Raw genomic sequence first — 25,267 nt, 5'->3', positions numbered from 1 at the left:
AGCAGAGAGCCCAATGGGGGCTCCATCCCAGGAACCTGGGATCATGACTTAAGCTGAAGGTGGACACTTAACTGACTGAGTCACCTAGGTGTCCCTGAATGCTCAATTTAAAAAGAAAAACACAGAAGGTTAAAAACAGAAAAAGAGATGTTTAACCTTTCTAATAATGAAATCTTCATTAAAATAGTGAAAATTTTTTATTGAAAAAACTTCAGATTAGAAAACATTAAAAATGGTAAAAAAAATTCATACTTGTTTAAACTTGTTTTTCAAAAGTCATCTAATGACTCTCTATGGGCTTCCAATGCTTATGCAATTCTAATACCTGTGTTATTCCTGCTCCTTTCTGTCATATCTCAGGAGTCCCCTCTCTGGACTGCATCACCTCGATGTTACATGAAACCACAGAATAATATGCAACTATCATAAAGAACAAGACAGATTTGCTTGTACTGACACAAAAAGATGCCTACCGGGAAGTGTTACATGAACAAAGGAAATTACAAATCAGTATACCTAATATGATTCCATATTTTGTAAAAAAACAAAAAAAAATTGATGTATGTGTATTTAACATATGTATAATAAACATTATTAAATGAATATCTATGCTTGTATGTGCAGAAAATATGAGCTAGAAAAATATATACCCAACTATTGAAAATTTGTAAGGCCTGGGTGAGGGGGCTTCTTACACTTTTTATTTTCTTCACAACAATGATGCATAAACATGAGAACTTTCATTTCCTGCTTTACATAGCCCTGTGAATCTGAATAAGATTATTTCTGTAACCACAAAAATTTCAAAAGTCATTTCTCTTTTGAAATAAAAATCAATGGGAATTTTACAAAATATGTAATTTAAAGAAAATTTTATTCCTGGGGTGCGTGGGTGGCTCAGTGGGTTAAACCTCTGCCTTCGGGTCGGGTCGTGATCTCGGGGTCCTGGGATCGAGCCCCGCAACGGGCTCTTTGCTCAGCAGGGAGCCTGCTTCCCCCTCTCTCTCTGCCTGTCTTCTGCCTACTTGTGATCTCTGTCAAAAAAATAAATAAAATCTTAAAAAAAATTTAAAAAAAATAAAAAATTTTATTCCTCACAAATTATGTATTTGGTTAGTAATATTCTCATTTTATAAGTGAATGAATTTTACAAGTGGTCAGAATTTGAGCATTGAGCTATTTTCCCCAGAGTTCATGATGTCTTCAATAAAACAGAAGATATTCAGCAATTATTTTTTTGACACTTAGAAGAGACATAAAGGTAACTATGATTACATTCATTTTAGACTCAGGAACATTAGAGATTAAGAAATGTGTCCTAAACCATGAAACAAATCATGGCAGAATCAGAACAGAACTTGTGCTTCTCAACCATGTTTTTCATTCTTCTTCTTTCATTCAGTAATAAAAATTCCTTAGCATTGAAAATGCCTTCATAGTTCATTTTCTTTTTTGTGTTAGCCTACTAATTTTGCCTTAAATTATTTACAGTTCAAATTATTAGCTTCACAATTTATATAATAGTTCCTCTTTAAATTTAAATCTCAGTATCTACTACTTGCTAAGCTCTACTACCATGCAGGAGACAGTCTTTGGAGCTTGAGATATTTTTGAGATCTGTCGTAGAAGTTTTGCTGATAGTGTATTATGATATGCTTGTTCCAAATTTGGTTGCACTTATCATTACCGATGGAGGTGATGGGCACCCTCTGCTAGAAAAAAAAAGAACTCAAAGCACGTTTAGTTATGTAATAGTTACAGAGGGTCTTCTGAAATCTATACGTTTACTTTGCTACTTCTCTATGGTATTTTTGGTGCATTTAAAAATATTTCTTGGGCTCTTTCTTACAAATAATCTAGTTAAATAAAAAACATCACTATTTAACCCTGAACTAGAGAGTAAATGGAGTCATCAACCTCTGCCACAATGCACAGCATCTTCTCCTTTCCACAATGTTGTGGATTCTTGCATTATCAAGACTTTGAAATCTGTGTCCCTCCCCGCTTCCACCCACCACTTCCCTTATCCAAGCCTTAGCCTTCGTTTGCCGCAAGACTTGCACTCCTTTATCTATTTGCCTCCATTTCTCTCTCCTCCAGTACACTTCCATATTACCATGGAAATTACCTTTTAAAAACACAGGACATACTATTTCAACACATTTATTTTTAATTTTTAAAAATTTTTATTTATTTTTTTAATTTTTTTAGTTTTTTAGGCCACAGTATTTTACACTACTGCTTCAAAACCATCAACTGCTTATAACATATTCATTAGCATAGAAAAGTATCAAAGAAAAGTATCAACTCATTAATGTTACTTTCTTGGCCAGTGACGATCTCATCCTGACTTGAACTTCTATCTCTACTCTCCAATACTTTGATGCTCTACCTACCGAGCTTACTTATAATGTCTCAATATATCTGATGTCCCATATCTTCTCATCATTTTCCCCATCTATTCTCTTTCCTCCTGATTTTCCATTTGACCCTAACTGCCTCTTCCTTCAAAGCACAGCTCAAGTATGGCCTCTCTCCAAAGTCCTCTGTTGCATTAAGGCAGAATTAGCAGTGATTTCTTAGCTGTGAAGGATAAGGGCAAAGAAAAGGATACCAAGACTATAAACTGCATCACAGCTCACTTAATATCAGGAGTTAGTAATTGTATTGGTGCTTTTTTACTATGTAAATACTACAATTTTACCGTCGACATTAGATTTAACAGTATAATTTCATTGACATTTGCTTTATAGTTCAAAACGGATGAAAATTATATATTTTTTTCTTCAACTAATTTTGTTTAGCATTAGAAAACAACTCCTCTCCACTTAGAATCTCTTCACTACTGGGGCGCTTAGGTGGCTCAATGGGTTGGGGCCTCTGCCTTTGGCTCAGGTCTCGATCCCTGATCCTCAGGTCAGGACCCTGGGATCGAGCCCCACATCAGGTTCTCTGCTCAGCGGGGAGCCTGCTTTCTCCTCTCTCTCTCTCTTGCCTGCCTCTCTGCCTACTTGTGATCTCTGTCTGTCAAATAAATAAATAAAATCTTTAAAAAAAAGAAAAGAATCTCTTCACTACCCAATAATATTAGGTTTATACCATCTTTTAAACATTTACATGTATTTCTTCTCCATATGTCAATTCCAGAAGCCAAGATACAACCTGTTGACAATATCTGCAAAGCTAATAATTTCCACAACGATTTTATTTCTACCTACCTAGAGAAAAAAGGGGAGAAAAAACTCACAGCTATGAGCAAAATAAAAGATGAAAAAAAATCTGTCATTGGAGTGAGAAGAGAGACATCTAGTATGTGTCCTAATAGATTTTATCAAGTCCAAGTAACTACTGGTTCGATATTCTCTCCAGTTTTTAAGGGGGCAAAAAATAATCCTATTCCACCAAAAGTATTTTTTTTTGCACTGTGTCCAAATTTCCCTTATAGATTTGCAAATACATAATCTCACATCGGCAAATTTTATATGCTTTATCTGTGCTGATTCCCCAGTTCCAAATTATGATGCAGAAGGCAGAGTTGTTTTCTTCCAACACACTTCACAGCTGAATATTCTTGCCTTTTCTTGGGACTGGCTAATAAGCCCATGCAACCTGCATATTGGCCAGAGGCTTTTCTTCCACAGTTTAATACCTCTCTTGGCTACTTCATCCACACAATCCACAACAGTATAATGGAGTGGTTAAACCTCAGTGCAACCCAGAAGAGAGATATTTGATTTCTCCTCTGCTGCTTAACTAATTCACCCAGTGGAGTGGTGATTAACCTCTTAAAACTCAATGTCCTCATCTGTCAAATAGGAATGCTAATAAATTTGGGATTTTTTCCTATGACTGTTATGAAAATTAAGTGATACTGTATATGTAAGTACTTTGTACAGCCTCTGGCACATTGTGAGCCCTCAGTAGGGTTTACTGATGATAATGAAATTTTAACAAAAATGAGACATAGATGAGAACATTATTTAAGTTCCATTGATTTCTAATGTGAACAAAACTATCATAGAAGCCAAATGGAAGTTTACATTTGAATTTGCTAGTTTTCAGTTTTCCAGAACAAAGTAAGTTGCTAATAAGATTAATAGCAATAAACTTGATTGCAGAGGGGAATTCTTAGCACTCACAGGAATAAGCTGTCTCACCAACTTCAGAAATGACAAGTACACTCCAATAATGTATATACTAATCACAAACTCCAAACTATGAGATAAGCAGTTTGGAAGAGGTTTTGACTTCCACAGCCAGTCCCTAACCTTGTAAATATTGTATGAACTTACAAGCTAAAACAGACCCACATAGGACCCATTAAATTTTCATATTTCATTATTCATATTTTACAAACATAACTGTCACTCCTGATGATCTGAATTTGTGAGGTTTCACTGTACACGAAGTAAATTCTCTAAGGTGGAGCTCTACCTCTTCATTTCAAAGCATTTAAGCTTAACTTAGTCTATCATTTATAAAAGGAGGTTTAATGAAATAACCCATCTATTCCAACACTGTTAGAATGTCTCCTGTTTTTAATTTGTAGCAATTAATACAAAGCATAAATGTTTTAAATGGTTTAAATCTTGAATCCCATGAGACACAATAATTTAATAACCCCATTATCTGCAAATCTTTGTGAAATAAGAAAAACAATCTAACTACTGCCAAATTTGATAATACTGATTCATTAGTCACAACAGATAAGATTAGAATCCATTAAATGTGAAGTATTATTTTGATATGCAAAGTCTGTCTTTGAAGAAAGTATTCTTTGTTACAAATGAGTAAGCAATGGTTCTGTTACCACATGTCTCGCAGGCAACAAGAACTTCATTGGTCAGAATCCAGGAGACATTTAGTTCGCTGTGCTCTTCTCACATTCTTTAAAAAAAATCACCTTTTGTTAATATGTTTTCCGTTTAAGAACACTTGACACACATTAGTGCAATTAACTGCCATCATCATGAGGAGAAGGAACAGCTAAGAAGATGAACTTAATTGAGCAAGACTCTGCTAGTAAATTATACACTAGCCTTACAAGTTAAAGCTGTATTAAAGGGAAACTAAGACATACTAGAACATTGCAGTTGAGTATCAAAGTTAGCTTAAATATTCAGAGTGCTAACTCATCTAATGGAACATTTCCTTTTGTGATAATTTTTCTTTTTGTACTGAAATTCTCCTGCTCCTAAACCGAGTAGATCGCCAACACCATTTAAACCCAATTACCCTTTTATCTTTTTGTTTTCTCTTTATTTACAACCTAAGGCATTATTTTAACGAACTCAAATGTTTAAATAGATATTTAACTTAAACATGAAAGGTAAAATTGGAGATGGATCTAGGTTAACCATTATACTTAATATTTTATAAGGCCGTGTAAATGCCACCCAGCAGCAGAGAGGCGAAGATGGGCAGAAATGGCCTACAACCTTGCACTATGTGCATGGGGGAAATAATAAATGGAATTTATTGAATTCAGATCATTGTTTCTCAAGCTCCCCAAGTACCTCCAGGTTAGAGACGTGGAAGGAAGCAAGTCCTCATATCCACCATGTGGGGCAGGAAGCTTGAGGCAGCAGAAAAGAGATGAGAATTCACACCTATAGAGGGTCTAGGCAATGCCAGGCTCTGGGCTAACTACTTTACATGCATTATCTTCTCGAATCCTGATAATGGTCCTATGTCTTAAGTGGTACCTTCCAAATTTTTAAATGTGGAAATCACCCTGAAAGACATTGCAAAACTTTTCTAAGTTCTCCTGGCTCCGTCTGTCTCACTCAGAAATATTAGATCACTAAACCACTCAAGTCACCTTTCCCTCTGAATACTTAAAACACAGTCGTTTTTCTTTATTTTTACTTATTACTTATGCATTCATCTTATTCAAAAATATTAAGGTTATTTACAAAATTACTATAATAAAGTGAGATTTGCCTTGAAAGTAGAGAAACTAAAGGAAAAATGAGGCTATAAAAATAAAAAGATTAGACGTAGAAATGTGTGCTGTTAGATTGTATAGAGTTATTAAATGTGGAACTCTGTCCTGACATTCCTGGCACCTAACCCACAGTGAAAAATTGATCATTTTTATCTATCTCAATTATTTAGGAAGCAAAGTTCTTTTAAGCAGTAAACTGAGGGGGAAAAAAAAATTCATGGTTTCTCCTGAGGGTGCCAGTAAGTATATACTGTTCATTAATATTTTTCTTCTGACAAATAACAAATTGCATGTATTTTTTGATTGGCTTATATAAAACTGCAATTGGTACCATTTGGCATATCTTGTGCACTTTAAATTTTTTTGTGAGTCATTACTGTTATAGGTTTATCGTGACCAGATCCAGACTAATCAGGAAAACATCAAAAATGTTTGGGTTGGACTGAAGGATTAACACTCATTGTTTTACTCATGGGATTTTTAATTTACAATTAATCCTGTTGTTTAATTTACGATTAATCCTGTTATCTCCAGAGAGATGCTGAGGTTCTCGTTCTGCCACTTGCTGGATGTATGATCTAGATAGTTACTTAGCCTCTGTGGGCTTCAGTTTCATCATCTGCAATTTGGGGATGATAATAGTACTGATGTCATTAGAATTAAGTTTAGGATTAATTCAATCATTAAACTGTGTAAGTGCTTAGCACAACACCTGGCTCCAGTTAATTCACTATAGTTCCCTCTACGATAATGATCAATATTTAGAACATATAGGTATCTAGTTGTGCCTAAATTATCTGGCAAGCAAGAACCCTTGAAAATTCAAGATGAAGCTTTTCCTTCCTTTATGATATGTACACAGAAGAGGTAGAAAACTGCAATCTTCACAAGTGATTGAGTTAGTTCAACTGTTAGTATGCATTTTTGTAAGAGTGCTTTTAGAAAAGTATCCTTAATCTTTTCAGATAATGTACTGTTCTGGGAATTTGCAGAGAAACACCTTATCTGTTTTAAAAATTCAAACTGGCTGTAATTAACATGAGTAAAAACTTTCAAAACAGCATCTTTTCTTTTGTACCTCTAGACAGATAGTTTTAGCTCAGATTTTTTGGTTTTCTGATATCCATTCTCCCTACTGTAAACCCCAGCTCTGCACAACCGATCACGTGTAGGAAGCAAATTGTTTGCTCATATTCCAACAATTCAAACTGAAAGATTCCTTTACACTTTAACATTAGCCTAACTGTGCTTCCAGTGGAAGACATGAGTTGTTCCATGAAATAGCACACTGGGTTAGTCATGCTACTTTGGTTATAAGAATCATAGACTCAAGTTTTAACTACCAATAATTAACAGGTAATTTCTGTAAGCATAATTTGCATAATGGAGAAATAAGACTAAACTGCTTTGCATATTATATGGAAACCCAAGGAAAGCTGAATTCCATTTAACAGATGGAGCAATGACCAGTAGAGTCAGGCTTCACAGAACCATGGACAAGAAGCTTTCACAGTTGATGGCAGTCAGGGGAGTGCAGCACAGAGCCATATAGATGGAATCCTCACTCAAGAACTCCAGCAATACCATGACTCTGCTACTCTCACCATTTCTGCTCTCCCTTCCAGGTAGCCTTTTTCTTCTTTGACTGACAACTGCCTCATTCCCCTTCCATGCTGTTTATTTCCCGTCTTCTGCTTATACTTCATTTATTCTTTTATTCTTAATTCTTATATTCCTGTATTCTTAATTTTTTAAAAAGATTTTACTTATTTATTTGTCAGAGAGAGCAAGCACAAGTAGGGGGAATGGCAGGCAGAGGGGGAAGCGGGCTCCTCACTGAGCAACGAGTCAGATGACAGACTTAACCCCAGGACCCTGGGATATGACCTGAGCCAAAGGCAGACACTTAACCAAGTGAGCCCCCCAGGCATCCCTGATGTATTCTTAATGTGAGATCACTTACTATACATATCTCCAAACCTGTAACCTTTCAGTGTCTATTCTCCTTGTCCACTGTCTCATTCTCTGGATTTCTCAGTCTAAACCAGAGAGCAAACCAAGTTTTTCCTCATTAGGTTACCTCAACAAGGGACTATGAGGGAAAGAATTGAATTCCAGAATGACTTGTGATGTGGCAGACACAGTGATTGAGCAATTGAAGACCAATGTTTAATTTTGTACATATCTCTTTTCCAACTAAATCTTTGGGTCTCCAACTTTGCTTAGTGCCTGACATATATTGAGTATTCAATATGTATTTGTTCAATTTAAATGAGAATGTTAATGAAAAATGATAAAAGTAAATAGAGCAGGAAATAAAAAATGGAATAAAAGTCTTTCAGCTAAGAGAAAAAATTAAGCATTTGCCCTATCTTTCCTGTCCTTATTCTATTTCAGGGTAATCAAGTAAGTAAGCCTAGTCAATAAAGGGAAGCTCTTCATTACAGAAAAAATTCTAACTAACAAATATTGAAGGAAAAATATTACAGAACCACAATTTTGCAGTCCCTATTGGAATAAATGGTTTTTGAACTGATTATAAATAATCAAAAGCATCAGAGGAGAAGTCAACAGAGAATTCTAGAGTGCAGGGATCAGGCTGCAAGCACAGACTCATCTTAGCATCACCACAGGGGAAACAGCCAGACTTAATGTGACCCTTGACATTAAGGAGTAGGAAGTACACAGGATTATCTGTTCAGTATCTTGAAAAAGATCACTGAAAGGAACCTGAAAGAGCTTCTAACGTTAATATTCAAATCTGGGGAGTATCATAAATGGAGGAACAAGTTAAATATAAAAAAGAGGTCCAAAAAATTAGTGATCCAGAAAGCACAACATTCTAAAGGGCAATGAATATGGCCTCCATAAGAAGTCCGTGGCATGGAGAAAAGAAAAGGGAAGGGACCGGAGATAGAATAAGAGAGTTGGGCTACATAGTTGCTAAATGTAGGATGTGAGCCTTATTTGGATCCTGATTAAAACAAATGTAAGGGGCGCCTGGGTGGCTCAGTGGGTTAAAGCCTCTGCCTTTGGCTCAGGTCATGATCTTGTGGTCCTGGGGTGGAGCCCTGCATCTGACTCAGCAGGGAGCCTGCTTCCTTCCCTCTCTGCCTGCTTCTCTGCCTGCTTGTGATCTCTGTCTGTCAAGTAAATGAACAGAATCTTTAAAAACAAACAAACATAAAAAGGCATTTTTAAGGAAAAACAGCAGTATTTAACTGTGGAACAGAAAACACAATACCATGGCATTACCGGTGATGTTATTAATTGTGATAGGCAACAAAACAGTCATCAGTTTTTGACATGAATAATGAAGCATGTAGGGATGAAATGATACGATGTCTGAGTTTTGCTCAAGAAAACTCAGCAAAGAAAAAAAAAGCTCAAAGTATATATGAGGAAAATATGACAAAAATCTTGGTAATTGTTGAACGTGAGTGATGGATATAAGGATGCATTATACAGACGCTCTACTTTTTAGAATGATAAACAGTTTTGTAAGACATTTTAAATTTTAGTGTTTACAGGTTTTTTTGGTTTTGTTTTGTTTTTGAGGGATGTCTGGGTGGCTCAGTCAGTTAAGCAGCTGCCTTTGGCTCAGGTCATGATGCCAGGGTCCCAGGACTGAGTCCGGCATCGGGCTCCTTGATCAGCAGCGAGCCTGCCTCTCCCTCTGCCTGCCATTTCCCCTGCTTATGCTCCTTCTCTCTGTTGGACCAATAAATAAATAAATAACATCTTAAAACAAAAAGAAGTCACTTCACTAAAAAGACAATTTAAAAAATTAATTTTTTTACTGTACTTACACACGTTACACACACATAATTACTATATGTAACACACAATGTTACAGTAATTTTAGGCATACAACACAGTGATTCAACATCTCTATATGTTATACTATGTTTACAAGTGTAGCTACCACCTGTCACCATACAATGCTATTAAAATATTGTTGGCTATATTCTCTTTGCTGTGCCTTTTATTCCCATGACTTTTTCATCTGAAACTAGAAGCTTATGCTTCCTGCTCTCTTCAGCAATTTTGCCCATTTCCATCACCCTCCTATCCAGCAAACACCAGTTTATTCTCTGTATTTATATCTGACTCTGCTTTTTGTTTCTTCTTCTTTTTTTTTTAGATTCTTCTTATGCTTAGAATTGAATGTTATTTGTTTTCCTTAGTCTGCCTTACTTCACTTAGCATAATACCCACAAGGTTCATTCACATTGTTGCAAATGGAAGCCACAGTTTAAACAAATCAACAGCTTTAATACTTTGAACAGCATTAGCTCCAAAATAGAAAGAACAAGATAGAGGTCCCTGTTTAAAGTATTTTAAATCCAATCTCCTCAAGCAACAAATAAAATATTCTGTTTTTTTTTGTTTGTTTGTTTTTGTTTTGTTTTGTTTTGTTTTTTAATGATTTGGACATAATGCTCTGGTTCATCCCACACCTTGAGAACATAAAAGCAGCATACTTTATCATTGCATATCAAATAGATCTTTGAAAACTGGTCCATTTCCTACTCAACGCATTGGTCCTGATCTATATAATTCAGAGAGAAAAACTGAAACTTTACTATATGTATCTTTTGAAGGAAGCTAAAAGAAATTACACACAGTATCCCTCTGGATTGCTCCAACAACAAAACCAAATTACAAGTACCTTCCTGAAAGGAGGTTGTCTGCACATTTGGTGCCCCAACTTATGGCTTCTGAGGGATGGGACCCCACATCACCTACATCTGAAAGTCAGTGGGTCTTGCATTCACGAGTCCCACAGGACTATAGCAAACAAAGCAGCAGCTTTTCAACACCTATAGGAGCATCCCCTCCCCCACCCCCAGGGCCCAGTGCAGAAGGAATACGCAAAAATGTCCATTTTCCAAGTTTCTCCCTGGAAGGGGCTTAACTACATATTTTTCCAGTGGTTGCCTCAGGGTCTGGCTTCTAATTAGCCTGCATCTACATGCTGACTGCTATCCCTATCCCCCTCTGGGGGCACTGACAAGTCTTGACAAACGCTCAACTATGGGAGACTAAAACAAAACAAAACAAAACAAAACAAAAAAACCCTGTGGCCTGGATAATCATAAATGCTTGAGAGACAACCTGGAACTCAGGCTGGGGTGACTGATGAGACCCACTGTCAAGACTGGGAGAGGTGGCTGTTTTTTCTAAAGTGCAGAAACCAAAACAGTCAAGGAAAATGAAGAAACAGGGGACTAGGTAACAAACAAACAAAAACCAAGTTACATCACCAGAAACTGATTTTAGTGAAACGGAGGTAAGTGATTTACCCAATTGAGATCTCAAAATAATGGTTGTAAAGATGCTCACTAAGGTCATGAGATCAATGCATGAACAAAGTGAGAACTTCAACAAAGAGAAAAAATAGAAGACAAAGAGAATCTTAAAAGCAGGAAGAGAAAAACAACTTGCTATTCACAGGAGATTCCCATAGGTGATCAGTGGACTTTCAGAGGAAACTGCAGACCAGGAGAGAATGAGATGATATATTCAAAAGGCTGAAAGGAAAAACAATAACTGCCAATCAAGAATACTCTAGCTGGCAAAATTGTCCTTCAGAATTGAAAGAGGTAAAGAATTTTTCCAGGTAAACAAAAGCCGAAGAATTTCATCATCACTAAACTGATAGACATATGGATCAATAAATCAATGGAACAAAGAATACAGAGTTACTCTCCCAAGTATAGCCAACTGATTTTTGACAAAGTTGCCAAATTAATTCAATGGAGAAAGGATAATTCTTCTAACAAGTGGAATTAAAAAGATAAGCATGAAAAAGAAAATCCCGAAGAATCTTAAAATCTATATTATACCACGTACAAAAATATAACTTGAAATGAATCATAGATCTCAATGTAAGACATCTAGTAGAAAACAGTGATATTAAAAGTTGGTTTGTGGGTGTTGCAAAGATTTCTTAAATAGGACACAAAAAGCTCAAATTATAAATTAATAAATTGGACTACTCCATCAAAAATTTTAAAAAGTTCTTCAAAAGATACTAGTAAGACAATGGAAAAAAGTCACAAATTAGGAGAAAACAATGCAACATTTTATCTGACAACGGACCCTTATTTGGTGTATATAAAGAACAATTATAACTCAATAATAAATTGATAAACACCCAATTTGTAAATGGTAAAAAGCTTTTGAACAGATACTTCATCAAAGATATATAGATTGCAATAAACTATGAAATGATGGTCAACATCAGTATTTAGGAAAATGCAAATTAAAGCCAGAGTAAGGGGTGCCTGGGTGGCTCAGTGGGTTAAGCCCCTGCCTTCGGCTCAGGTCATGATCTCAGGGTCCTGGGATCGAGTCCCGCATCGGGCTCTCTGCTCAGTGGGGAGCTTGCTTCCCTCTCTCTCTGCCTGCCTCTCTGCCTACTTGTAATCTCTCTCTGTCAAATAAATAAATAAAATCTTTAAAAAAATTTTTTTTAAATAAATAAAAAGTAAGATGCCACTATACACCTATCTGAATGACTAAAAAAAATCCTAACCATATTAAGTTTTGGCAATGTACAACCACTTTGGAAAGAAGTTCAGCTATTTTAAGAATACAAATCATGTACCTACCATGTGACCCGAAAGAAAAGAAAGAATATGTCTATGCAGAAACTTGTAAACAAATATTCATAGCAACCTAACCTGGGGGCAAAAAAACAACAATTTTTGACCCTAATCCTAAAAGAGGAATGGAGGAACATTTTGGGGTATATCTTATAGTGGAATATTAATCAGAAATAAAAAGTATAAAAAATTTAAAAATACAAAGTATTGCTACACACAACAACTGTTTGAATCTCAAAATAGTTGTGACGAGGGAAAGAAGTAGACCCAAAAAATGTACATATGATTCTTTTACATAAAAGGGTAAAATTTCTAAACTAATTTATAGTATCAGAAGTCAGTCTAGTGGTTGCCTGGAGTGAGTACAAAAGGCATATGGAAACTTATTAGGGTGATAAATATATTAATTATCTTGATTGTGGTGAGAGTTTTGTGACTAGATATACATGCCAAAACTAGTCAAATTATATAATTCAAATGTGCTGTCTTACTGTATTGAATTATACTTCAATAAATGTTAACAAGGGAGAGGGAGAACCACACCTTACTATCTGAAAATAATTAATGGTTTTCAATTTTAATAAAATAGTAAAATTTTTATGAGCATCTAGAAAGCTCCTTAATAAATTTTGAAAATGTGAATAAATATTGCTCAAATACTCTATTGTACCTATTTTTTTCTTTTTTTGGTAATTTTTTTTCAGTGTTCTAAGATTCATTGTTTATATACCTATTAATAATGAAGTAGGAACAGAAAGATGTTAACTACATATAAGCTTTACTTTAATTTCTTTATTCATTCAACCAATATAAATGCCAGGATATATACTAATATTAAAAAAAAAACTCTTTTCTCAAGTGTCCATTCTATAATTATTATAAATTGTCATAAAACTTGAATAAGTCTTTAAAATAGCCTCAGAATCTGAGCAAATAAGATCATGAAACATAGATTCCAAATACCAGGAAGGCATTCAAGTTTTTTTAGGGCTAGGTGCTCACAGGAAAAAAAAAAGTGACTCTAAACTCTGACATTAAATTAAAAACAAAAATAAAAAGCAAAACAAAGATATCTCTTTCTTGTCTCATTGCCTCTTTTTATAATTAGTAGACTTAACTTAGGTCATAATTTAAATTTTTGCCATAACTGAATGTATTTCCTCCACTTCTTTTTATATAGTTCCAAAAAGTCAAATAAAATCTTTGTATATATTTCATAGTATATGATTAAAAATAATTCTGGGAAACTTTGATTCCATGATTTTATGATATATCTTTTACTAGTCATACCTGGATTTCTAGTATTTGGTAAATGTAAAGAATTTCCCTGATTAGAAGGAAAATCTTTTTCATGTAACTTTTAATTAGCATTTCTGAAAAGATAGCTATTTTCATTCAATAGTGATTTTACCAAATGGTCTATACCAGATCAAGGGCATAAAACATGTATTGATCTCCCTATCTTCAGGAAATCCACCCTGTCTCAAAGAAGGTCCAAAGGATGAAGTAGAAAACATATCTGTTCCATAAAGCTGCCCAAGATGAGTGGATGACATGTCATATATTAAAAGAGAAAGGCACCTGGGTGGCTCAGTCAGTTAAGCATCCAAGTCTTAACTGCAGCTCAGTTTGTGATCTCAGGGTCATAGGATTGTGCCCCCTGTGCGGCTCTGCACACTCAGCACAGAGTGTGCTTGAGATTTTCTCTCCCTCTCCTACTGCCCCTCCCCATATTCATGCTCCTTCTCTCCCCCCTCTACATACATATATACATGCATTAAATACTTTAAAAAAAATAAAAAAGAAAAGAGAAGATACAATCCTAACCTATCAGAAGAAAGTAAAACCACAGAGTCTCTATAGAGGGTCATAGGAGGTAGGTACTCTGGTCTTTAGGCAGAAAAGGTGAGTTTAACAGGGCAAGGGAGAAGAACATATAAAGGCAAACCTAATGACGTTATCATGGTTGCATATCAAAAAGGATCAGTTTCTTCACAGTTAGGCACTGGGGGCAGGTGAAAAACGACAGTTATGGAACCAGCAAAGAAGGAAAATTGGGACACTTAAATTTATTCCTTCTGTACCTGAAATTTCAGTTGAATTCAACACAAGCTTTTTGACACTGCCTTGACCATTATAGAGAAACAATAAAACAAGTTCTCTATAATAAGTCTGAATCTATTTCATGTTCTACTTCATGGTTTGTCTATTGCTATCCTTGCTGCCCAGAGCATTTCAGGTATTACCAGTAAGTCAGGATATCCTCTCCATTAATCACATTGCAAGTGCCTAGTTTTGTAGACTTAGCTGTTATTTTGCTTTTGTTATATAGCCATCGACATGTAGGCATACGATAAATCCTAAACAGGCAACACTGAGGTTGCTTGTTTAGGACTGGAACATCGATATTATCTAGTAATATATGAGGAAACTGAGACTCACGGTAATTAGATAATTTGTCCAAGTTCTCATAGCAAGTGACATTTTGATAAATTAATAATTTTAGACTCTTCTAGAATCTGTTATTCTACAATGGCCATGAATTTCAAGTCATCTGCTTGTCTCTCTGCTCATAATTTGCAAATTCTATGCAGGGGGGCATAGGCTTAACACGGTTACTTGAGAAAATGGATTTATTCTGTTACACACTGCAATACATCCATGGTACAGAACGACGTTGAAAGCAGGTGTTCTTTTGACAAATCTTTATTATTACAAAGTCACAATGAAATATGTTTACTACCAACTTTTCAACATTTTAGTTTTAGGGGAAGTGCGATGGGATAGTTTTGTGGGTTTTGTTGTTGTTCTCCTTTTTGAGACAAGGAGGTAATTAAGAAAGGAACAAATGAAGAAACTTTTCTACATCAAATAAAAATAAATTTTGGGAACTCTTTGTCTCTATATCCAAACAATCTCACTCGATGGGGCTTGAACTAAAAACTCATCATATCACCAAATTGATATTTACTGCTAAACATACAAAAATCCTGCCTTATATAGCTTAATTTTGGAAAACAAACTTTTCCAATGAGAGTATAAATCATGAGTACAGACCATCTTCCCATATTTTATGTTTTCATAACTTCAGTGAAATTAAATCCATTCATTTCCAAGACAAGGTACTTACTGATTTAGGACAGGTGTGTACGCAGTTTTATCCTCATCAATAATAGTGACCATCAGTGTAATCAGCTGGGGCCAAAAATCCAAATTCTTGGTGGTCGGTCCTTGATCTTCCCGAGGAATGTCCTGTTTCTTACTCTGCTCACAAGGTCACACAACATGTAAAAGAAAAGAGTAAATGATATGACTTTAGTTTGTCACTGTCAAATGGAAGGATTAGAGAAAAAGTGGCTCTGGACAAATTCTTAGGTTATGTGAGCCAAAACTATTAAATTCAGGTTTCCCATAGGATACAGTCACAACAGCCAGGCCAGGCTTGCATTTCTACATCTTTAGTTTTGAATTGGAGGTCGTACTTTCTAAATTGCAGTTCATTATTATTGTAAAAATCATCCCTTTAAAGTGGCTTCTTCCAAGGAGAGAGTTTGAATTCTGTGTGTACAAAGGGGTGTGTGTGTGTGTGTGTGTGTGTGTGTGTGTGTGTATAATATATCCTTTCTAAATATTTTGTCCACAGTCACATTGGTGGTAAGTGTGCAGAACTCAGGGCTGCCTGGTTACAAAGCCAGTACCATTAAATTCTACAGTATATAAGTGTGCTCTGAATGGCATGGACCACTCTACTTCCACCCACAAATGTGCCTCGTTAACTAAAAGTTATGTATCTTTCTTGTGTGTGTGTGCATATTTAAATCCTATTTGAATCCTTGATTTATCATGCTTACTGAATTCTCCAGCTCTCACCTCTCAGAGTGTTACCCTGGATGATCTAAGTTTATAATGAGATGAACAGAGTACAGTAACAATCTTGTATGTTTCACATATCAACATCATACTCAACATATACAATTGTTTTCTTTGGTGGGTAATCTTCTTAGAGAACTTCTTTTACATTTACTTACATTACTTACAACTTACTTAAAATTACATTACTTGGGGCGCCTGGGTGGCTCAGTGGGTTAAAGCCTCTGCCTTCGGCTCAGGTCATGATCCCAGGGTCCTGGGATCGAGTCCTGCATCAGGCTCTCTGCTCAGCAGGGAGCCTGCTTCCTCCTCTCTCTCTCTGCCTGCCTCTCTGCCTACTTGTGATCTCTCTCTCTCTGTCAAATAAATAAATAAAATCTTAAAAAAAAATTACATTACTTACATTTACATTTACATCTACTTACTTAAATAATGAGACAAAAAAGATAAAGGCAGAGCCAATTTTTACTCAAGTATACAAATAAGTAGGAAGCATGTGGCTCCCCCTTCTGTAATTATTTTTGCCAAATGATTTACAAGCTTATAGGTCCAGGATATCTGAAAACTTCAATTTGTGGCTCAGGAAATTCATGGGTTCTCTGGTAGAAAAGGTGGATTAGATTTTTGGGGCCCAAACTATTGCCATTTCCAATTATGTCTCATCCAAAGATCAGCTGTCCTCTGCTGAATGGCTGTATGCATATCTTGTAACACTGCCTAAGACACGTAACCCGACCTGAGTGAGTCAGCACCACATTACTATTCTCACTTAAGCTAAGATATGTTGAATCCACTTACTAGTAAAAACCTCCATACACTATAATGTACCTTTAGGAAAATACAATGTATCTTTAGGGACATGTATTTTCCTAAGGTGCTTCTAAGTGCTGCTGACTTACCTTTATGCTCAAAATGCAACAGATATTAAATGTTGGAGAGCTACATTAGTCCAAAAATCAGTGACTGGCACAAATTACTTCAGATTGCCAGAATGAACTATAAGTACTCTCCAAAGGTTTTTATGAACCTTGTATATGTGGTCCTGGAGAACCACTTGAAACTTCTTAGCAGGCTTCCTCTTTCAATTCCTAAGGTACATCAAGGCACATTGGAAGATCTTCAAGAAGAAAATTAGGCAGCAATACAGGCTTGCAAATATTCAGCTTTGCCTACTTTCAAGTTATAGTTTCTTTTTAAATTTATCTTTCTTTGATGAATAAGATTTTATTATCATAATAATGTAATTATTTACTCATTAGATTAAGTTCAATAGAGTTCTTCCTCTATGAATTTAAAAATCAAGAGAACCTGGTAGATTATAAAGGTTGTAAATAAAATTAGTTCTGATGGCCATAGTATTTGTTTCACAAAGGCATCTGACCTTGATTAATACTGTCATTAATCGTCCTGATATGTATACAGCCAAACTATATGTCTAGGTTATTTCAAGTAATATGATTAAATGAAAGCAAATGACTCTAGATGACATGTCTAACATCACAATTACTTACTGTAATTCTGCAAAGAGTAATAAAGAAAGAAGGAGAAAATAAAGTAGTTGAATATGTATTAATTTCAAAATCCCTTAGCTGTCACAAATCCTACTCTCATTATACTTTTTATGACATTAGAGTATTATAGATGGTACCGTTTTTTCATCAAATTCTGTATGTTGCCCCAGAATAAACCAATCTGGATGTTGAATCATTAAGTTTTTACATATCCCATAAAATTAAAATAAATCAAACTATCCCTAATTTAATAGTGCACTTTAACAGCCTGTATGTTTAAAAGGATGGGATGCAATCCTGTATGTTGAAATATTTACCAGATTTCTTAAAGATTAATTTTTTCCTAAGCAACACTTTATTAATATCCTAGAGGTCTATCATGGCATTTGATCTTATGGTCAGAAAAAATAAGACAATGGTAACAGAAATTTAGGAAGCTAGTAATAAGTGCATTAATATTTACTGAAACTATTGAAAATTGATATTTATCATAAGAAAAATGTATCTTATATATTTATACTCCATATAATATATAATGATAAACCCGTTAATGTCAAGGGAAAAAATGGGAATATAGTTAGTTCATAAAACTATAACTTAGTAGATTGATTTTGATTATGACCATTAGAATTACAGTGACTAAACCTTATTTTCTTAATGGACTATTAAGTAAAAGGGATGAGAAAAGCTGTGAGAGTATAAGAGAAGAAAATTCATGATGTGGAAAAGTTGCCAGGGTGTAGAATCAGTCAAAGAAAGTTTCTAATGGTCATGTTTATGAAGGATATTTCAATATAGAAAAGCTTTACCAGACAGGCTGTAAAGATATACACTATAATATGTCAAATGAGAAAATATGAAGATAGATTTCCATATAGAAAGAACCATTACATGTGAGGAAAAAAATATCAAAATAACAGATACCATCTTCATGTTAACGTGGGGCTTATACAAAATATCGAATCGGTCATAAAATATGGGGCATTCCATGTATTTGTTTAATAAGTATATAATTTTGAAACCCCTCCTCTAAGGAGTTGTCTAGACAAGGGTTGGGGGAAGATATTTAGTAAAGTAAGGTGATACTGAAATGCAAAAGTACATGACAGATACATAATTGCAGAATTACCAGCAATGTTAGGATACAAGGATATAGCCTTTTGACAGACTGTGTTTCTCTATCATTGGTTCTAGTGGATATCAGCATTATTTATACACACACACACATAGTCCATGCTCAAAGCAAGTGAGAAAATGCTTGCTTAAAACAAAGTTAAATCAATGTTTTCTGGATTTTTGGAGTAATGCTATTGTGCCCTGTGATTCTCTAAGGTGGTGGTTCTCCATCTTTAGCATTCAGCAGCACTGTTAGAAAAGCTTGCTCAATCACGGATGGGCTGTCCTCACCCCAGAGTTGTTGACTCACCAGATCCAAGGTGAGGCCTGAAAATTTGCATATATAATAAAGTTCCTAGAATTGCTTGTGTTACTAACTCAGACTAGTTTGAAAACCACTACTCTGAAAGCTAAAAATGGAGCATTAGTTCCTCAAGTGTATTTGAACTTGACAAAGCTCTCCACCCCCCTCCTCTTCCTCATATCTCATTCGTGCACAACTTCCCACAGAATGATCTTCCTCTGAACTTACTTTGGGAAACAAAAAACTGCAAAGATAGTTACAGTGGTCAAATTCTTTAGGACCTGTGTGTCAGGTCAAGGAATTAACATACACTTATTTATTTATTTTATTTATTTTATATTTTATTTTTTAAAGATTTTATTTATTTGACAGAAATCACAAGTAGGCAGAGAGGCAGGTAGGGCGGGGCAGGGGTGGGGTGTGGAGAAGAAGGCTCCCTGCTGAGCAGAGAGCCCCATGCAGAGCTTGATCCCAGGACCCTGAGACCATGACCTGAGCCGAAGGCAGGGGCTTAACCCACTGAGCCACCCAGGCACCCCAAGGAATTAACATTTAAACCCTACTTGAGGAGGACCAGTAGAAGATGTCAAACATGGAACTACTTAATTACATTTTGTTTTAAATGATTTGTCAGTAGCAGGAAGTTTGATTGAATTTAAACTAATGAAATAGTTAATGAGGAAAACTGATAGACTCATGAAAATATTTATGAAATGGTTATTAAGTGAAGCTGACCAAATTCATTGCCTAAGTGGTGAAAAGGAAGAGAGAGAGGGAAAATCAAGTGGGACTACCCAGAAGGCACCTGGGTAGATACGTTTGGATTTTCAAGTAACATCCTAGACTGCTGACGTAGCTAGAAGAATTCCAGGGTGTATGTGGTAGCTGAAATTATGGAGTAAATAAGATTACTCCAAGAGAGGGAGAATATATGACCAGAGGAAAGACCTTGGAGAAAAATACGAATAAGGAAAATAATACTATATTATGAATGAGAGATATAGGTGGGGGAGTGAGCTGAAATGGGAAAGACGGGATCCAGAGTGTATGTGGAAGAACTGGCCTCAAACAACTGAAAAACATGACTTCTTCCAGTCAGAAGGTAGTCTTGCAGGTAAGTCTTGTTCATGGTGAGAAAGAATAGCTAAGAATTTCTATCCTGAGAGAAGAGGAGGAATAAATAGTAAAGATTTGAAACAGCCTCCACAAGGAACGGCAGAGACCCTGAACTGGACCCATGGTGGCCCTGGAACCAATGGTGGCACCGCCAGTTAGGTTGGGAGCTTTGTTGAGAGTGGGGCCCTGAACTTACAGTGTCACTACTCAGGATAATCATGGCTCTTCTGGATTTAGAAGTCAAGGGCATTGGATTTGCTACTGAGGTATAGTAAAAATAGGAAAAGAGAAAGAGATTTAAATGTTTGACTTGAGTGGTTGAAGTGCTGGAACAAATATTTATTTTGGTCCAGAGGAAGGAAGAAGAGAAACACAAAGGCACAAGGAAATGGAAATCTTTTTTTATCTCACATCTTTTCAACTTTTGCCAAGAACTCATAGACACCCCGCCCCTCACATCACTATACCTCTTTTCTTTGTTCTATAATCACCTTATAGTGCTGAAAAGTACTACAAATAATTATGGTAATTCCTGTGTTCTACAGAAGAGAAAACAAAGGCTGACCTAGTTTAAAGTGGTCCATCTAAGGTCACATAACGTCCTAAAAGTCAGAACACCCAGACCTTGAAAATTTCATGTTCTCAAGGGAATGTCCTTTGTTCTACCCTCCATTCTCCTCAAGTTAAAAATTATTCAAGTTAAATAGAAAACAGAGTTGGATTTTGTTTGCTAACTCATAAAGGAACAAATTAAGGCTGATTAACAGAGCTTATGACAGCTCCCTTAATTAAAAAGTTTGAGAGCCACTGTAAATGGGAACATTAATAAATTTAATTGATGACCTAAATCTCCATATATATATAAATAAATGGAACATCCTTTTGAAGGTGGTATCAACATTTCCTACTACTGTTTTTTTCCTTTTTTGCTTCTGGCAAAGTTCCACTCACCACTTACTTAGACCATTTACAAGTTCATGACCTTTCATCTACCTGCTTCAAAAGTTTTTTCCACTATTGTTCTTTAATGCAAGTACTGTTCTTTAATTGGGTTTTAAAATTCATAGCAAAAGTGCCTATGGCAATGTGGATTGCAACAATGAGAATCTCAAAGAAACACACTAAGGAGTGGAATTTGAGACTATATTCAAAGCGGCACTGAGCAGTGTTTTTCTAAGTCTGGTCCACAGGTGTACATCAGAATCACCCAGTTGCTTATGAGAAATACATTTGACTTTAAAGCCTCTGTTGCAGACACAAAATCAGCTTAGATGGAGGTATGGCTTGGCAATCTGGACTTAAAACATACAGCTCTGCTCTTCTGAAATCCTCATGTTCACAAGAAGAGTCAGACTATAATTAAATCAGGTAAAAGTAGGTTTGTTTTTGTTTGTTTGTTTTTTAAGGAAGAAGAGTGCTATTGTTCCTCCTAAAAACTAGTATCTGTCATAGATTTGCTGGAATTTGCATTTTGTCAGTATAACAAAAGGCTTGTTTCACTTTACATCTGAGAAATTTCCAACTACATGCAGTTCCCTAATTTTTAGAGGAAATGGAATAGCTTTGTGGATATTTATATGGATCCTCTTCCAAGCACTGATAAACTCCTATGCTAGATCCCTCTGTAAAACATCACTTTTTTAAATTAATAGTCATTGGGAAATTACTGTTCTACTCAAATAACTTAATAGATGTTGCTAACTGAGAATAAAAATTGAGCAACTAGTGGCCTTAAATAGGACTAATTACTGAAAATTAAAACTATGCAAATTGAGTTAGAAAAAAATTGCATATATTAGAATAATTCACTTTTACTCTAGCAAAATATTTAAAGAATCTTTACTAGGTCCTTTCAGCTTCAGTAAATCCAATGTATCTTGACATTTAAATTGCCAAAACTGCATTTCAAAGTGTTTGGACATTCTCAGTGGCCTTTTTTTTTTTTCACTACTGGGTATTTACTCTCAGTGGCTTTTAACAGCATTTAATGGTTCCTTGAATTTGAATAGACTGTACCTGGGTAAGCTATCTATACACAACCATAAAGTGTCATAACTCTGAATTTAGATTTAAATATACAAATTACTTAACAGCATGGTATTATTGAAAAAGTAATAATTGAACATAAAATCAGAAACTTGTATTTTGTTCTCAGCTTAACAAGAATGTGTACAATTTGGAACAGGATTTCATTTTTTCAACTTCAGATTTCTTCTATTAAAATAGGATTATATATAGCCAATCCTGTTTCTGATAATTTGAGCAAGTATATAGGTAGAAATGTGGAGGCCAAGAAAAGCAAGGCTGTACCCACCTCGAGTCTAGCCCAATTTCCAGAGACAAAAAACAGTTCCTTAAGCCCTAATGTCACCATCCTTTCCATAAACAAAACTGAAGGAGGCTGAGGTAGAAGGAAACGTAAATAAAGTTAAATTTCATCTAAACCCAAATCTCACTAACAAGGACGCTTGATACATGAATGTGACATTCCACCAGGAAACTCCCAATTGATTTTATCTTAGTGCCTCATTAAAGGGAAAAACGTCCTTCGCTTGATAGTAACCAGGCCTTCAATATCCTGACAGTCTTCTTGACCCTGATAGCCCTTCTGAACACCCCCTTTGTCCTCACCCACTGCTGAGTCCACCCCTACTCTGCTTTTAAAAACTCTGACTGTAATCTGGCTCAAGGTCCAAGTCCCTACTCCACTGCATGGGGTACACTTGGGCCCAAGCTTAAGCTTGCCAAATAAACCCTTGTGTGATTGCATTGGTGCTTGGCTCCTTGGTGGTCTCTCAGACGCGAAAACTCGGGCACAACAGAAAATCTTCAATAAGAGGACATTTATTAATGTAACAGGTGAATACTTGCCTTTAATTAATTTAATGGCATATGATATATGGTCTACCTAAGGGATAATTCTCTTATCTGAATCCCAAGAGAGATGCAAAAGAACAGACCTTAAATGTAAAATGATTCCAGTGGGGGGGCGCCTGGGTGGCTCAGTGGGTTAAGCCTCTGCCTTCGGCCCAGGTCATGATCCCAGAGTCCTGGGATCAAGCCTCGCATCAGGCTCTCTGCTCAGCAGGGAGCCTGCCTCCCCCTCCCTCTCTGCCTGCCTCTCTGCCTACTTCTGATCTCTGTCTGTCAAATAAATAAATTTAAAAAAAAAATGATTCCAGTGGGTAAACTAATAGTTTTTGTCCTTTTCTCTTTATATAAATTAAACTTACATCCAAAAGGAAAAACGCAACCGGTCACAGGTAGCTGGCATTTATTTTCCATTGAAGATACTACACCTTTAAAAGAACTAGCAGGGCTTAGACCAAACTCAGGAGTAGCATGATAGTGGACTTCAAATACATGATAGGCTGTCATATAGGAAGAGAATAAAAGATAAATTAGATCTGTCTTGTGTGGTCAAGAAGAAAACTAGTTATCTATGAATAAAATTTTCAATACAGAAGATTTTAGTACAGTGTAAAGAAAAACTTCCTAAATATCAGATCTCTCCAAATATTTTAACTCCCAGATGTTAAGTAATATGAGGCATATAGGAAGTCCCTTGTCTACATTGTACCTAAAAACTGACCACATGCTGAGTCTCTTTTTAATATATTTTCTACGATTATACCTGTAATTAAATTTACAGAGAAGAAAACATAACCCCTAAGTTTTAAGCCCTTGATATGTTGATTTAAAAGTATATGGTTACTATTTTTAATAGTTTTATTGAGGTATAATTAATAGACAAAAACTGCATATGTTTGATGTATACTGTTTGGTAAGTTTGGACATATGTATACATCCATGATACCATCACCAAAACAAGGTAATAAACCTATCTGTCACCTCCCCCGCAATTCCCTTATATCTCTTTGCTTTTTTCCCTTGCCCCACTTATGACAAGTTGCTTAACATGAGATCTACTCTCAATGAATTTTTAAATGTACACTGTGTTGTTAATTGTTGGTACTACAGTGTACAGCAGATATTTAGAACTTAATTTGTCTTGCCTAACTATAACTTCATACCCCTGAACATATGGGTACTGTTTGATTTTAATCATTTTTTATTTTAAGCTTTAATTTTTTTTAATGATTTATTTGAGAGAGAAAAGGTAAATACACATACCTGAGTTGGGGAGAGGGGCAGAGGGAGAGAAATCCTCAAGCAGACTCCCTGCTGAGCAGGAGGCCTGATGCAGGGCTTGATATCAGGAGCCTGAGATCATGACCTGAGCCGAAATCAAGAGCCCAATGCTTAACCAACTGAGCCACTCAGATGTTACATAGATACGATTTTAAATGGCTGGAATTAATTGTGGCAGAAAGTGGATAGCTGTTCCCCAAATCAGTTTTCCCTTTTCCTTGAGTGCACATCTACATTACTGTGGAAGATTAAATAAGATTAAATTCTTTGATAATCTTTCCATTAAAACGTATGTTTCTATTTCCTTTCCTTGAATATGGGTGACTTTCACCAACAGAATATGACAGACGTGACCTATGTCAGTTTTCAGGCTGAGGTTTTAAGAAACTGGCTATTCCCAAGTCCTGTCTCTTGGACCGGACCATCTCTCTTAAAATCCAGCCACTAAACTGAAATTGCCCAAGTAGTCCTGTGGAGAGGTCCATGTGGAAAAGAACCAACCAGGGGCACCTGGGTTGCTCAGTGGGTTAAGCCTCTGCCTTCAGCTCAGGTCATGATCTCAGGGTCCTGTGATCGAGCCCCGCATTGGGCTCTCTGCTCAGCAGGGAACCTGCTTCCCCTCTCTCTCTGCCTGCCTTTC

At 35.9% G+C, this 25,267-nt stretch overlaps 1 protein-coding gene across 1 annotated transcript in view; it reads right to left on the bottom strand.

The window, feature by feature from the left end:
* UNC13C (unc-13 homolog C) overlaps window positions 1-25,267 on the bottom strand; it is a 612,072-nt gene that overhangs the window by 193,514 nt on the left and 393,291 nt on the right. Inside the window, 1 exon segment of the mRNA XM_032342611.1 lies at window positions 15,689-15,822. Within this exon segment, the coding sequence (XP_032198502.1) occupies window positions 15,689-15,822 (134 nt within the window).

The sequence above is a fragment of the Mustela erminea genome, chromosome 5 (assembly GCF_009829155.1).
Source record: "Mustela erminea isolate mMusErm1 chromosome 5, mMusErm1.Pri, whole genome shotgun sequence".
NCBI classification, from domain to species: domain Eukaryota; kingdom Metazoa; phylum Chordata; class Mammalia; order Carnivora; family Mustelidae; genus Mustela; species Mustela erminea.
This window is presented reverse-complemented; position numbering and strand designations above follow the sequence as displayed.